Consider the following 16852-nt stretch of genomic DNA (forward strand, 5'->3'; position numbering starts at 1 on the left):
CACTTGCACGTGCTCTCCCCCTCTCTCAAAAATAAACATTTAAAAAATTAAAGTATTTATAACAATTCCATTGCTTTTTAGAAGTGCTCTGAGGTGGGGGCGCCTGGCTGGCTCAGTTGGTGGAGCATGTGACTCTTGATCTCAGGGTCATGAGTTCAAATCCTACAATGGGTGTACAGATTACCTAAAAAATAAAATCTTAAAAAAAAACAAAAAAAAAACCCGAAGTCCTCTGAAGATTTTCATTTAGATGTTACTTTTGAAATTAATTTATTCTTTTCCAATGAAATGAGAATGGTTGACTAAATTATGGACCTATGGTTGAATGTCAAGAATGTTTTTAAAATACTGTTATAAGGGGCTTCTAGTGGCATGTGACAGTGTGTTTGTTATAACATTCCTCCAGAAATCAGTATCCTTGACCATGGGGAAAAAATGAAAGAAAGGTCTAAAAGGGAATGGGCCAACAATGAGGATAGTGATTATCTTTTAGTAGGATTATACTTTTTTTTTTCTGATACTTTTTTCCTGTTTTTCTGTTTTTCTGTATTTTACAAATTTTTCTGTTTGAAAACAGTTTCTAATACAAAATCAGATTTTTCCTGATACATTGTTTAGTGTTTTAAAAGCTACATATATTGTTTGCCAGCAAACTTATTGTACAAAATAAATTTTACTCCATATTAGATGATAACCTAACACTGAAAGTAAGTTAATTGCATTTTCCTAGGAAATGAAATTGACAATGACTTTTTCACTAAGTAAAGTTAGTCAAAGGGGTACATATTATTAATATAGAAATGCATACAGTTTAAATTAAAAGACTAGTAAATATCTGGGCCAGCTGCCAATAATTGTAAAGATATAGGCTCTAGCCTGTTGGGCAGGGGAAGGGGAGGAAGGAGATGGGGTAAGCTAGTATATCTAATTTATTTGAATGGCAGTTAGAAACACTATTAACATATAAATTTTATCTACCTGTTACTAATTCTTGGATACACTTTCTTTTTATTTTAACATCTCAGAAATCATGAAGGGTCTTACAGTATTCAATAGTGTTTCTTAATGTGAACAAAATAATAGTGCATCTTAAAACAATGAGTATCATAGATTCAAAGAACTGTAGTATATAACCTTCAATCTAGCAATTTTATTTCTAAGAATGGCTCCCACTATCATGTGTGTGCAAAGACATGTCTACAAAAACGCAATTGCAACATCGTTTGTACTTATAAAAAAATAATTACACAAAATAGGGTGTACTCCTACAAGCACCCATGAAACACTAAAGCAATTAATCAAAGGAATGAGAAAGAAGGGAATGCCTGATGGAAGGATCTCCAAACTATACCCTTGCAGACAAAATATACATACTGGATGACAAAAGCAACCTCATAGATGCAGAACTTGCAAATAAAATGTTAGTTGTAACCCACAATTATCTGGTACAGAGGAAAACATCCCCCATAAAAGCACCATAATTGCTGCCCAGTTATTATGCATGTCTTGTTTTAATGGTCTGAACTAATGTCATCAGACAGATGTACTCTGCTTTGTTCCCCCTGAAGATCAGAAAGTGAAAAAATGTATTCAGCCTTTATGTTGCCCTTTTTCTTCTCATTGCTAAATATTAGTCCTGCCTAGATTCTCTTTTCTAACCATCCACCTTACCAGGGAGATGGCAACTACTGTGTACCCCTAGAATACTGGGAACTTGTACTGTGTTTTTTTCCATTACCTAAGTGTCCTTCCAGCCTCTACTTGTAGCAAAAGACAGATGTGCATCAACAGAGACTTCTATAAATAAATTAAGGTATATCCATACGGTACAATAATAGTAGGTAGCTGTTAAAAAGACAGAGAGCTCTACTGACACAATTGTAATCGGTTATCCATGTTGAAGGGGGCAGGCAGAAAACCACTTTTTCTAACTCCAAGGGACTCCTTCAATCTAACATCCAAAGACAGGATTTGTTTAAAAACAAATTTTAGACTATATTAAATAATTCTGTAGTTCAGTTTAATTTATATCTACCAATAAATCTTAGGAATTGTAGGCTCGGGTTTTTCAAATCAGATGAACTGTTTTTAAATATCATAATTGTACAGGAAATAAGTTCAAGGATTTTTTTTTTGAGAGAGCATGCATGCACACATGAGTGGGGGAGGGGCAGAGAGAGAAAGAGAGAGAGAGAGAGAGAGAAGGAGACAGTCCCAACCAGACTCTGCACTGTCAGCACAGAGCCCAATGTGGGGCTCAATCCCACACACCATGATATCATGACCTGAGCCAAAACCAAGACTCAGACACCTAACCCACTCAGCCACCAAGGTGCCCCTCAGGGATATAATACTTAAATCTATTTGGGGTACAAAACTGAAGAAAATATTACAAACATGTTTTGTTGTCATAGCTTGATTCAAAAGCCACAAGAAAGAAAGACTGATGGTGACAGTGAAGTGGCCTTGGGAAGTAACGAACTGCCAATGGAAACAACAAATCATGAGGATTCCGATACAGGCAAGAATTTTATAAGCCACTGTTTTCATCAAAAGTAATGGATAAAAAAAGTGTTTGAAAATTAGTTTTCAGAATAACAGAGATATGCGGATTCTCTATATGCATACATTATTTGGTTCTATACATAAAGTGAAATCACATAGGAAAACATCAGCATTCAGTTCTCTAAATAGGTATTTGCACAGCTGGAGGCTAAAATTCTCAGTGGCTTGAAGTAAAACACACAGATAGTGTAGATAATAAATAATTGGAAACACAAAGTCACATTTTGCCAATATGGAATGAGAAGTCAAGGAGTGCATTTTATTTATTATAAAACAGGTAGAATAGCTCAAAGAAGGAAAATTATTACCCTTGAATCATAGCCTCATTTTTTAAAAGTGAGAGTTAGTTGCTCTGGCCTGTTACTGTCTCTGTGACTCTGTAACTGAGCCAGTGGAGAAATGAAGATCTATCCAGTGTTGCATTTCTCTTTTTTAATAGAAGGCAATGTTACACTAATGCAACGAAAGATACGGTTTTGTAAAAGTTTACAATTACTTTTGAGGAATGAATAAAACTAGCCTTCGCCCCGCCAGATGTTGCATTTCCTGAGGTACGGTACAGCTCCGTATGCCCCACAGAGCCTGGCATTATTGTTATCTACGTAGTACCTGTCATCAGAATGCTTTAATCAACTAATTTACAGGTATATCTGCAAAGCTACACTTGTGCAGACTATAGCAAGAACTCTCTCCTAATTTTTTCCAGGATAATAGTTGCTTTCTGACAGAAGTAGTTTCCATAGAGCAGGTACTAAATTAGATACATATCTCTTCTAAGACACTGATATCACTTATTTGATAAGCTCCTGAAGACCCCTAGGTTTCATTTGTATTGAGAAAAACTGTCAAATGCTGGAGATACTGGCACTGAGTACCAAGGGTGGGTGGTTAAAGAAGACCTCCGTGTTTCTAGTGCAATGTCCCATTGTAAAGAATCTTTGAAACATCTCGCTTCATCTTTTCCCTATGTGTTTGGAAGCTAATTAAAGTGCAAAGCAGTAAGAGGACTAGATACATTCTCAGCAAGAAAATAGTGCCATCCAAGTCCAGAAAAGAAAAAAAACCCTTCTAGGTACTGAAAGTACATAAGAGCCTTAAGAATTTCTGAACAGTCGGCATGGAGGAGGGCACTTGTGGGGATGAGCACTGAGTGTTATGTGGAAACTAATTTGACAATAAACTATTTGAAAAAAAAAAAGAAAGAAACTATTGCCTAATCCAAAAAAAAAAAGAATTTCTGAACAGTCGGTAAGATGTTTCTTCAAAAGTTGGGGACAAGGGCCTTGCCATGGCCAAGATTTTCCTATATTGATTGTAGGCATCTGCCTACCTGTTCTATTGCCTTATTAATTCTAAAAACTCTTCCTTTCATAAAAATAGAGGAGGTAAGAGTAGGCTCAAATCAGTTCCCTTATTGGCTAAATCAGTTCTGTGGGGATTTTGTTTTTTTTTAAATCAACTGCTGTCTTCTTATTAGATCATCCCTTTCTGACAAATGAGGAGCTTGCTGCAGTCCCCGTTGTCAAAGTGCTTCCCTCCGGTAAATACACTGGTACCAGGTTGAAATCAGTCATTCGAATGTTGCGAGGTTTGTTAGATCAAGGAATTCCTTCTAAGGAGCTGGAGGTAAGTGGTTTCTGCCAATGATTCTTTGCCAAAGTTTTATGCAGGGTTAGGAGAAATTTTGAAAATGCCCATTACTTTACAACTTTACTTCCAAATAAAAATGCCATCTTGTCCTATCTAGCAGGAAATTAATTTTTCTAATTAGGATCCTAATAGTACTGGTTTAAAGAGATCTCTTTAGTTGCTTTGGAGCTTGATAAATCTCCCCAAATATTATGCTTCCTGCCTCATAGTAGTGATGAAGAGGCTTCTTTTTAAAGTTAAGTGTCTGCTAGGAATTTACCCAAGGGATCCAGAAATGCTGAGGCATAGGAGCACATGTACCCCAATGTTCATAGCAGCACTCTCCACAATAGCTAAAACATGGAAAGAGCCTAAGTGTCCATCAACAGACGAATGGATCAAGAAGATGTGGTTTATCTATACCATGGAATACTACATGGCAATGAGAAACAATGAAATCTGGCCATGTGTAGCAACATGGATGGACCTTGAGGGTGTTATGCTGAGCGAAATAAGTCAGGCAGAGAAGGACAAATACCATATGTTTGCACGTATAGGAGGATTAGGAGGAACTTGACGGAGGACCAAGGGGGAGAAGAAGGGCGGAAATGGTGGGGGAAAGGGAGAGAGGCAAACCATGAGAGACTCTTGAATGCTGACAAAAACTGAGGACTGATGGATGTGGGGGGGAGGGGGGGATGGGCATGAAGGAGGGCACTTTGGGGATGAGCACTGAGTGTTATGTAGAAACTAATTTGACAATAAACTATTTGTAAAAAAAAAAAAAAAAAAAAAAAAAAAAAAACTTTAAAAAAAAAAAAAAAAAAAATAAAGTTAAGTGTCAATTCCAACCATCCACTAAACTTCATAATCAATACACTGTATATATATTTCTAATTTAATACAGCTCCAGAAATATGCCCTCGGTTCAAAGAAGCAATGATTCAGAGCCCTTGCTCATGTCATCTTGCTGACAACATCCATATTTGCCACTAGACAGAAGAAGAATGTAGCACCACTGTGGTTTGGGGTTTACCTTGCTCATCTCCCTCAAACCATAAGCTTGCTTTGCCAACCTCCTGAGCTTTGCATAGCCACAGAAATGAAAGCAGCTACCTTCTCTTGAGAGCTTCTGCAGAGTGCCAGATGCTTTCTATTTAATACTCACAATAATGTAAATCCCATTAATAGATTTGGAAACAAGCTCACAGTAGTTGAGGTATACTCTCCTTCTCCATTTTGCAAAAAGATTTCTTCTTTGAGGTTTAAATGTCACCATCCAAAGCCCTGTCATCACAACCCTTTATAAAGTAGATCTTTATTTTTCTCTAACACAGCAGCTTGTTAAGTTCTTGAACACATATATCACAATATGTTTACTTCTTTACTGCCTCTTTTTCCTAATAGTCTGAAAGCTCTAGGAGAGCCAGAATCATGTCTTCTTTCTCACCACTGCATTCCCAGCATTTAGTACAGTGCCATGCATCTAGTAGGGATTTCCAATGTATATTTATCAAATGGATAGATAGATGGGTGGATGGGTGGATGGATGGATTAATGAGTGCATGAAAAGTGAGAAAGAGTTGACCTTAAAACATAGGACTGTCTAACCACAACTCTACCATAAAGGTTATTCTATGACCCCACAGACAATATTGTCAAAAAGTTCTGCTCCAGCTCATTTTTTAGGCAAAAGTTCTTAATTATAAGTTGTTTTTCCCCTAAAATATAATTATAGACCTCTTTAAACTGAAATGTAAAATTAAGATTCAAAGTACAGCCTCACAAAATTAGTTGACTGACTACAACATGTTAAAAATATTTGCAGCAATGTATTTCAATTATCAGATTAGTATTGGGATTTTAGACTTGCATATCTTGACAGGACATATGTATTTCTTAACACTCAAAGTCTTCCCTGATCAGTAGCCAATTTTGCACCTTGCATATTTAACGTATTTGCAGTTATTACTGAATTACTGCTTATCTCAACAAATTTAACTTTTTTTCCATTTTTACATGCAGAATCTTCAAGAATTAAAACCTTTGGATCAGTGTCTAATTGGGCAAACTAAGGAAAACAGAAGAAAGAACCGATATAAAAATATACTTCCCTGTAAGTTCCAATTTGGCTTCAAATCAAATGTATGTCTAATATAATTTGAACTGATTTAAAATTTTGATACTAGTTTACCCTACCTGTTTCTGACTTAAGTGTGTGCACACACACACACAAACACATATTCAGAGATTTACATAAGTAACAAATATACCTAGATATACAATTTGAATTCCTTTTCAAATTATCTATGATATACTGAAAATCATTCAGAGGAACCTTAAATGTTTCTTCAGACATGTATGAATTTTTACAGAATAGTATTAGAAACTAATCAGTGATGCCAAATCAGTAATTTTAAAGTCTTCTTGGGGCACCTGGGTGACTCAGTTGGTTAAGCGTCTGACTTCAGCTGAGGTCATGATCTCGCAGTTTGTGAGTTCCAGCCCCTCATCAGGCTCTGTGCTGACAGCTCAGAGCCTGGAGCCTGCTTCCTTCATGCTTCATACCAACATCTATTTATTCCCCTCATTTTAAGTTTAGAGAAATGTCTCTGGCATATATTGGTGTTGCTGTGATGGTAACAACAATGGTACTACCAGGTTGCATTATAGTTTGAACTGTTTCAGATACCAGAAGATTAAAAAAAACAGTCCTTTGTTACACACATTTTACCCTTTCCACCAACCAACATGTGGTTTTTTAAATTATATCTGTATATAGCCAAAATATTAATATCTAGCAACTTTTTTTCTCTAGCGACTTCTCATAGTAATGATCAGCCACATTTCTATATATGAGCACATTGGATTCCACCACACATGATACAGTGATCCTACCCTTAAGGAAATCATAAATTCAAAGACCCATCACAAAACCAATAGTGACAAATGATGCAATAATGCAACTGAATTTTTTCAACCAAAACAGAAGATATAAAATTTATTTCGGAAAACGTCCTTGAAAAGTGAATCTAACATTTTAAAAATTAAATTGAGGGGTGCCTGGGTGGCTCAGTCAGTTGGGCATCGACTCTTGATTTACAGGTCATGATTTCATTGTGTGCGGGATCGAGCCCCGCCCCTCGTCAGGCTCTGCGCTGACAGGGTGGAGCCTACTTAGGATTCTCTCTCTCCCTTTCTCTCTGCATCTCCCACACTCAATGTGTGCACATGCTCTCTCTCAAAATAAACTTAAGTAAATAAACAAGCAAATAAATAAATATGAAATCGATAATGGTTCAGTATAAGTAGGTGGGAATTATTTCAGGAAAAAAGGGAAAAAAAATGGCCAGACCAGTATATCAAAATCAAAATGGGATAAGCCATAAATCTAAAACTACTGAGCAGATTTATTGCCATGAGCTATGACATAGAAGTCAAGTAATAGAAGAGCAATTGATGGGGGCTTTTGAAACCTATTAGTAAAGTCATTATTGATAATCCTAGAAATTACCAGTTAAATTTATAGCTGTTTTAAGTAGAAATGGCTTCTGATGTATAAGTACATACAGATTAATTATCTTGGATAAGATGGCTTACATATACTTTTCACTGGTTTGAAAATTTATATTCTGACTATGAAATGACAATCAGACAAAGACAAGAGCCTATATACCTGGAGAATAAAGTGAGCTACCTTTTTATTTATTGTGTTTATAATTGGCTGCTGATTTAAAAGAATATAATTTAATTAGATGAACAAGAGGTAATTATGCCAATTATACATGTAATAAGTATTTTAATAAATTTACTATAATATTAATTTTTGTTTTATGAAACAATCTTTTGGCATTGTCATTCATTAAATTTAGTATTATTGTTATCATTAAGTTAAAGATGGATAAGAAATAGCAAAGTTAAGTTTGTTTCTCTAGGAACTTGTTAAGAAATTCTAAATGTATTAATTAATTTATAAATTTTAATTTTTCAGCCAAATCCATGTAAATAATATCAAATTGTCAAACTCATTGAGTTGACATCTTAGATATAATGAGTGAAATAAGTAAATATAAAATTATTTGGCTATACTATAATTTGAAAATATGCTTTCAATAAAATGTGTTTATGATTTCATTTATGGTTCTAAGGAATTTCTCATAATCTTTGGGTGACCCTGTTTATAAGGCTGTTATTTAAAAATGTATGATACAGGGATGCCTGGGAGGCTCAGTCAGTTAAGCATTGGACTCGTGATATTACAGTTGGTGAGGTCGAGCCCATGTTGAGCTCTAAGCAGACAGTATAGAGCCAACTTGGGATTCACTCTCCCCTCTTTCTGCCCTTCTCCCACTCGAGCTTGCAAGCATACAGAGTCTCTCTGTCTCTTGTAAAATAAATTTAAAAACTTTAAAATAAATGGAACAAATTCTTTAAAAAAATACATAGAGTGGCTCAGTCAGTTAAGCATCTGATTATTGAATTCGGCTCAGGTCATGAGCTCACAGTTGGTGAGTTTAAGCCCTGCATCGAGCTCTGTGTGGATAGCGTGAACCCTGCTTGGGATTCCCTCTCTCTCTGCCCATCCCCCACTTGTGTGCTCTGACACTTGCTGTCTCTCTCAAAATAAATAAACTTGGAAGGGAGGGAGGGAGGAAAAAAGAAAGAAAAATGCATGGTACAGATGGCTCTGCTTTGTGGTGGGAAATTCACAGATGACACTACAAGAGTGCCTCTGGGAGATGACGGTGGATATATCAATGCCAGCTTCATTAAGATACCAGTGGGAAAAGAAGAGTTCGTTTACATTGCCTGCCAAGGACCTCTCCCTACAACCGTCGGAGATTTCTGGCAGATGATTTGGGAACAAAAATCTACAGTGATAGCCATGATGACCCAAGAAGTAGAAGGGGAAAAAATCAAATGCCAGCGCTATTGGCCCAACATCCTGGGCAAAACGACAATGGTCAGTGACAGGCTTCGGCTGGGTCTTGTGAGAATGCAGCAGCTGAAGGGCTTTGTAGTCAGGGCAATGACCCTGGAAGATATTCAGGTAAGCGAATTAAATCCTTCCATCTCCCCAGACTTATCTCCTTGGAATGCAGGCCTGGATGCGTTCCTTGGTAGCATCAGTGTATTCCTCACTCAAAGCCAGCAACTTCTGGGTTCCCATTTCAGCATCACTAATGTCATCCATTATTTTGTATTTAATATAAACTTAAGACCTCTACCAAGCTGTTTCCTCCAGTATGTACTGTAATAGCATGCAACTGAGAACACAGGACTTTTAAGGTAACCATCCTTCATTCAACTGTAATCCTACTAGAGTTTGACTTGCTTCTATTGAAGGCATGTTAACATAGCCTAAGGATTTCCTTCATGGTTTTTGATGTGATTTTATAAAGAATTAAAGATTATACCTCATTCACTTATACTACCTATCCATTACTTATGCCAGCACAATTGTTCAGTATTCCTTAAATGATCTAATTAGCACACAGACAAAAAGAAACCCCTGACCTTATGAGGAAATACTAGTGATGATGGTGCTGGGGAAAAAACCCTAAAGGAGTTGACCGAGCCATAGGAATGGGGGAGGAGGAATTTCAGTAAGAAAGAGCAAGTGCAAAGGCCCTAAGCTTGAACTGTGCCTTAGTGTTTTTAAAGAACTGCAAAGAAGTCTCTGTGGCCACAAGAAACAGGTTAGGTCTGAGAGTAGCTGGGCCAAATCATGGAAAGCATTTAAACCATTACAATGACTTTGGCTTTTATCTAGAGTGAGTTAAAAGTGGAAAACAACCATTTAGAAAACGTTGTTATTCATATCAAAATGTAATTGCTTTCAGGATTTCCAAAAAGTGGTTTTTTACCAGTATTTAAAATATAGATTTAGCAGCCTCCTTGATAAAGACCCTCCATGTGTTATTCGATACAGCCTTTTTGTCTCTTTCACCTTTCCTTTCATCTGATCCAATAGACAAGTCAAAATCTGAAAAGACAGTATATTACAAAGAATTAAAACTTATGTGTGAACAATACAGGATGCCTTTATCTATTTCTTTTGTTGTACATTTTCAGACAGGAGAGACGCGACATATTTCTCATCTGAATTTCACTGCCTGGCCAGACCACGATACACCTTCTCAACCAGATGACTTGCTCACTTTTATCTCTTACATGAGACAAGTTCACAGATCGGGCCCAATCATCACACACTGCAGCGCTGGCATTGGACGCTCAGGGACCCTGATATGCATAGATGTGGTTTTAGGATTAATCAGTCAAGATCTTGATGTGAGTACGAGATACAGACTGAACTAGGGGCACTTGAGTGGCTCAGTATGTTAAGCGTCTGACTCTTGATTTTGGCTCAGGTCATGATCTCACAGTCCTGATTTCATGGTCATAAGATCGAACCCCACGTCAGGCTCTGCACTGGGTGTGGAGTCTACTTATGATTCTGTCTCTCTCCTTTTCCCTCTGTCTTTCCCCAACTTGTGTTCGCTCTGTCTCTCTCTGAAAAAAAAAAAAAAAGTTATAGGCTGAACTAGCATTTGATCAGAATTAACAGTAGAATCTAATTTTTAATAGTGTGCTATAATCTTGGAACTTTTTACTTAACGGTTTCTAAATTTGCCTTAATTTTCTTACTACATCAAATAATAGTTTGGTAAATGTTGTTCAAAACTAGCAGACCATAATCAAGAAGAAATAATACTTCAAATTTATATATGACTTTTGTTGTTGTTGTTGTTTTATATTTTTTGGGAGAGCGCAAGCAGGGGAGGGGCAGAGAGAGGGAGACAGAGGATCTGAAGCGGGCCCAGTGCTGACAGGCTGACAGCAATGAGCCCAATACAGGGCGTGAATTCACAATCCATGAGATCATGACCTGAGCTGAAGTCCGTTGCTCAGCCGACTGAGACACCCAGGTGCCCCAAATTTATATTTGTTTTACTGGTTTTAACTATGCTCAATAGTCCCTTATGCACTATTGCATTTTACTCTTTATATTCTACAGGCTTGTATAAGATAAAGTCAATGTCACCATCACACTTAGGAATAGAAATATTGAAATACTGGGGTGCCTGGCTGATTCAGTTGGTAGAGCATACAACTCTTGTTTCTGAAGTCATAAGTTCAAGCCTCACATTGAGTGTAGAGCTTACTTAAAATACATATATATATGTATACAAAAGAAAGTATATTTACAATGTAAAAAGACATATTCTTGGGGCACCTGGGTGGCTCAGTCAGTTAAGCATTCGATTTCAACTCAGGTCATGATCTCACAGTTTGTAGGTTTGAGCCCTGTATCAGTCTCTGTCTGAGAGTCTAGAGCCTGTTTCAGATTCTGTCTCTCTCTGCCCCTTCCTCACTTGTGCTTTCTCTCACTCTCTCAAAAATAAATAAATAAACTTAAAAATTCTTTAATAAAATAAATTGTGATATTAGAAATTAGTCAAATTCCAGAGGGAAGAGAATTTCTCCTGGGGATTTTCAAATAGAACATTTTCCCCTAATTCATAAAATTATGAAATGATGGCAGAGTCAGTCCATTGACTTATTTTGTCCAGAACAATTTCCCAAAACTGCTATAAGGGGAAGGAGAATGAGATATAGAAATCTATAGAAGTTCTTCTTCTGTGAATCTTTGGGGTTCAAATTCAGTAATATTTTTTCTCTAATGGATGGCCCCTGTTTCCTTTGGCAGTTTGACATCTCTGACCTAGTGCGCTGCATGAGGCTGCAAAGACACGGCATGGTTCAGACAGAGGTGAGTTTTAATGAAGATTTGGATCTTTACAGAATTCTAGTTAAACCATTTCTCTTCTTAATTTTTTTAATGTTTTTTTTTAATTCATTTCTGAGAGAGAGAGAGAGAGACAGCATGAGCAGGCGAGGATCAGAAAGAGAGGGAGATACAGAATTCGAAACAGGCTCTAGGCTCTGAGCTAGCTGTCAGCACAGAGCCTAATGTGGAGCTCAAACCCACAAACCATGAGATCGTGACCTGAGCCAAAGTCGGACGCTTAACCAACTGAGCCACCCAGGTGCCCCAAACCATTTCTCTTCTTAATAGGCCTTCACATTATTCCTTAAAACCAAACATCTATGGTAGTGAGGGACTTTTTTTTTAAACATGAGGACTAATTCAGAAAAAAATGAAAATATTTCTAAGATATTTTATTTAACTTTTGCCTTTTAATTTTTTTTAATATGAAGAAAAAGTGAGTGTCTGAGTGGCTTAGTTGGTTGAGCATCCAACTCTTGATTTTTCTTGGGTTGAGATCCAACTTGGTTCAGATTTTTCTTGGTTAAGGATCCAACTTCAGTTCAGGTTGATCTCATGGTCTGGTCTGTGAATTCAAACCCCACATCAGGCTCTGTGCTGACAGCTCAGAGCCTGGAGCCTCCTTCCGATTCTGTCTCCCGCTCTCTCTGCCCCTCCCCGACTCATGCTCTGTCTCTCTCCATCTCTCAAAAATGAATAAATGTTTAGAAAAATTTAAAAATACATTTTTTTTACTTTTTTAAAAATGAGGAAATGCAGCATCTGCACTGCAGAGAACAGGAGGGCGTATTGGGGCAAAAATTGGGAATGGTACCAAATAGCATGTAATTTGTGGCATTCTTTCCCCATTTCCAACTTAAAGATATTAAAGGTAACATTCTTGCTACAGAAATTCCCCGAGAAGGGATGGATTCAGCAGTATTGATGTGAAGGCCAGAAGGCAGGTGGGCCAGAGTCACTTAGCTAGGACAAGGCGCTCTTGGGGGAGAGTGAATGCATAATTAAAGTTTGCCTGTCTTCCCTTCATATACATTTTAATTCAAGTTAAATCCCCTAAATATTAAGCTGATATACACATTTTTTAGGTAAAAGAGAACATACTGATCTGTATAAGTTATTTAGACCCAGGAAATTCACTTATTCAACAGATACTTATTTACTGAGTGTCTGCTGTGGATCAGGCATGCCTCTAGGTGCTTGCAGCATATCAGTGAATGAAACAAAGATCCCTTCTAGAATAGCAAAGATCTTCTCATGGGGTGGTGAGGAGGAAGGCAGATATTAGGCACATTAACTAAGTAAGTTATCTAAGATCTTTGAAAGCAGTAAATACTTTATAGGGAGAAGAAATGGGGCCGGGCAAAGAGGAAGCATGTGGGCAGGCTGGGAGACGTATCTTCAATAGGATGGCCGCACTGAGAAAGTGACACTGGAGCCAAGATCTGAGGGAAGCGCAGTTGAGGCGGTTGGCTATCTGACAGTGAGAGCATTTCAAGCAGACAGAACCGCCCGTGTGGAGATCTGAGGCAGGAGCAGTTCTTGCGTGTGTAAGGACGGCCATGGCTGGTGTGGCTGAGATGGGAAACGGAAGTGACACGACCAAGCCCTGGGCTTTCTTCTGAGGGAAATGGTGACAGGGTGCAGACTGACCTGATCTGACTCACATGTTAAAGGGCCTCTCTGGCTACTGTGCTAAAAAACACGAGATTTGGGGAGGAGGCTGCAGGGTTAGAAGCAGGTAGGTCCATTAGGTGGCAGGCTTGGGCCCAGACTGGAGTGGTGTGGATATAGGGGGAAGAGGGCATCATGGGAAGTAGCTTTGCTAATGGGTTGTTTGCAGCGTGAGAGAAAGTCAAGAATGAACTTGTGCAAAATGTGGGAAAGTTCAAATACAGATGAGCAGAAAGGAAATAAAAGGGTTACTTGTATTCCTACTCTCCAGAATTGTTAAAATTTTAGGCAGTGCTCTTACATTCTTGAGTCTAAACACGTGCACAGGCATGACTGCTTTAAATGAGATTCAACTGTAGTTAATTGTTGTATTGCTTTCCTTTAGTATATTGTGAATTTTTTCTATTTACCTTCAGACCCATTAATTCCTTGCAAAGTATTAACAGGAAAACTCAGATCCCTGCACCATCAACTTAGAAATTAGAATAATTTCACCAAAGAAGGAGTTAATTTTCAAAAGACTTTGATTTCCATATTCTTTTGTTCCAGATATTTAAAGAAAATTATTTTGTTTAGCTTCTTGGGTTTTGACATTTCAGGACATCAAGATGAGTTCAATAAACTCTGGAGGAAATTTTGTTGGAAGTTTATTTTTCCATTATAAAAACAAATCATAAATATTACCAAAGCTCAAAAAATAAAAGTGGCCTACCACAGACCATTTCAGTTAGGATCTGGGATATTCCACCCACCCGCCCCCAAGGCTTTTCCCCTCCTCATTTTGTCAATCTGGTTTCAGTTTCTTATAATTTTAATGATACTGCACATTTCTATATCCTACGTCTTACAGTAATTATAACAAAATTCTCCATATTTCCAAAATTACTCATTATATTTATATACATATATATGTATATATATATACACATATATATTATGTGTAATATATGTATATATATATACACATATATATTATGTGTAATATATGTATATATATATACACATATATATTATGTGTAATATATATTTCACATTATAAATCTAGAGTCTTTTTTTTTTTGGCCATAGGATCAATATATTTTCTGCTATCAAGTCATCCTCTATGTGCTGACACGTCTTCAAGTGAAAGAAGAGCAAAAAGAACAGCCACAGCTTCTGAAATAACATGAAAAGAACAGCCTTCTGGATGCTTCTTCATCTCTCTCCCAACGTCCAACAGATATTCCCACTCTCTGGTTAAGATAATGATCACAGGGCAGCAAGTCAGTACCATATTATTACATTTATTCTCCTCTACCTTAGAGGGGCAGTCTTCATAACAACAAATAATGGTGAAATGCTGTATTTTTACAGCTACTTTTAACCTGTGATGATAATTTAAAAATTTTAAACACTAACTGAACAATGCAGATCTTAGGGATTATTAAGGCAGCATTTGATTATAGTTAACATTGTTACAGGGACACACCGAGTCTATTTTTAATGCACCAATCTTGTTTATAGCAAAATTCTTTTCCAGTATTTTAATAGAGTTATTTTATAGGGGATACTTGAAACCAGTATTTAAGCTTTAAATGACAGTAATATTGGAATAGAAAAACGTAGCAAATGTTTACTGTATCAGTTTCTAATGTTTACTATATAGAATTTCCTGTAATATATTTATATACTTTTTCATGAAAACGGAGTACATTTGTAACTGCATTATCTGTTATGCTTCATCTCACTCTGTAAATAAAAAGACATCTTAAAAATATGAGCAAGCCAAAGTGGGTGCAGACGAATTCAACATTTTCACTGGGGAGACACGAACTTCCGGACCCCAACTTCCCATCTCCCCAAGTGGCCCCAGTCGTGCCGGCCACAGGGACCAAGAGGGGTTAGAAATCCTGCTAGATCTTCATCAGGGTCTGACGTGAGGGTCACATCCCGACCGACAGTAGCTGAGACATTTCAGTCTCCCTTCCTTCCGCCTCCCTGTGAGTGGTGCCAGCCTACTGAGCCTCATACATCAATCAGAATACTTTCAAGTTCTAATTGTGGTAAAACTCAGAATATACAAGCTGACAAGGGGTAATCAAGGAAAACAATATCACATTTCCTGGGAGGTTATATTTGGTTCTGCCTGAAGGGAAAGAGATCTGCCTCAAAGAGCCTGCTCCTGATTCTCAGTTCTGACCGCGCATCCCTCAGCCCTAATCTGTCAGCAGTTTTCACTCAGCCATGAGTGACGCCATCTCAAAACCTGGGGCACTGCGCAGTTCATCCTCGTGGGGCCAACCAGTTCTGAACTAGTAAACTTGAATTTCTGATCTTACCCAAGTGCAACGATCGGATGGAAACTAATCCTGAGCATCTAAGGCTGTTTGAGGGCAGAAGACATCAGGAGCTGCAGAGTCCCACAGTGATACAGATGACTCCCCACCTGGTCAGAAGTAGTTACAAATCTGGCAACAGAGGCATGGCTGCCACCATTCCTACCTCAATCAGAGCAGTTTTTATAGGGGCGCCTGGGTGGCTCAGTCAGTTGAGCATCAGACTCTTGGTTTAGGCCTGAGGTCATGATCTCACCATGATCTCACAGTTGGTGAGATCAAGCCCCGCATCAGGCTCTGCACTAACAACATGGAGCCTGCTTGGGATTCTCTCTCTCCTTCAAAATAATAAACTTTAAAAAAAAAAAAAAAAAGTTTTATAGCTTGCATTGTCACTGAAGATTTCATTTGGGGAAAAGGGTTTCTATTGCTTTAAAAGATATTTGGAAACCTCTATTCTGAGTGAGTTGGAATCCTGGGGCCTTGTTTTCCTGTCATAAGCACAGGAAACCAGGCCAGCAGGGCTCTGGGAGCCAGTACAGCTGGAGATGATTAGCTGTCATCTGAAGTCAACAGAGATGGGAGAGCAGAAAGCTGAAGAAGGATCCTTTTCTGGAAAGAATGTAGCTAGGAAATGGAAACTGTGGCAAGAAAATGTGGTTTCAGTTTCCAAGCCCTGAATGGAAACTTCATTATAGTAAACATGTTACTGCCTTCATCTGGGACCTGGCTCCGCTGCCACGGAATGGAAGAAGACCTTTGCTAGGGCCACTCTGGTTAGGAAGCATGGCAAGGCCACAGAGCCAGAGTGACACACGGAGGCACTCAGACATCGAATGAATAAACACAGCTTGGCTCTTAACACACATTAGATAGCCAA

General features: G+C 37.9%; 1 protein-coding gene across 8 annotated transcripts in view; it reads left to right on the forward strand.

The window, feature by feature from the left end:
• Window positions 1-15413, forward strand: part of PTPN13 (protein tyrosine phosphatase non-receptor type 13) — a 201843-nt gene extending 186430 nt beyond the window's left edge. For all 8 annotated transcript variants that reach the window (XM_039250548.1, XM_039250552.1, XM_039250549.1 and 5 more), the window contains 7 exons: window positions 2415-2521; window positions 4043-4191; window positions 6220-6310; window positions 8907-9244; window positions 10270-10485; window positions 11906-11968; window positions 14726-15413. In XM_039250548.1, the coding sequence (XP_039106479.1) occupies window positions 2415-2521; window positions 4043-4191; window positions 6220-6310; window positions 8907-9244; window positions 10270-10485; window positions 11906-11968; window positions 14726-14821 (1060 nt within the window). In that variant the 3' untranslated portion in view covers window positions 14822-15413. The remainder of the gene's footprint in view (window positions 1-2414; window positions 2522-4042; window positions 4192-6219; window positions 6311-8906; window positions 9245-10269; window positions 10486-11905; window positions 11969-14725) is intronic.
• The last annotated feature ends 1439 nt before the right edge of the window (window positions 15414-16852 follow it).

The sequence above is a fragment of the Hyaena hyaena genome, unplaced genomic scaffold, assembly GCF_003009895.1.
Source record: "Hyaena hyaena isolate Hyena2069 unplaced genomic scaffold, ASM300989v1 scaffold_373, whole genome shotgun sequence".
Taxonomy (NCBI): domain Eukaryota; kingdom Metazoa; phylum Chordata; class Mammalia; order Carnivora; family Hyaenidae; genus Hyaena; species Hyaena hyaena.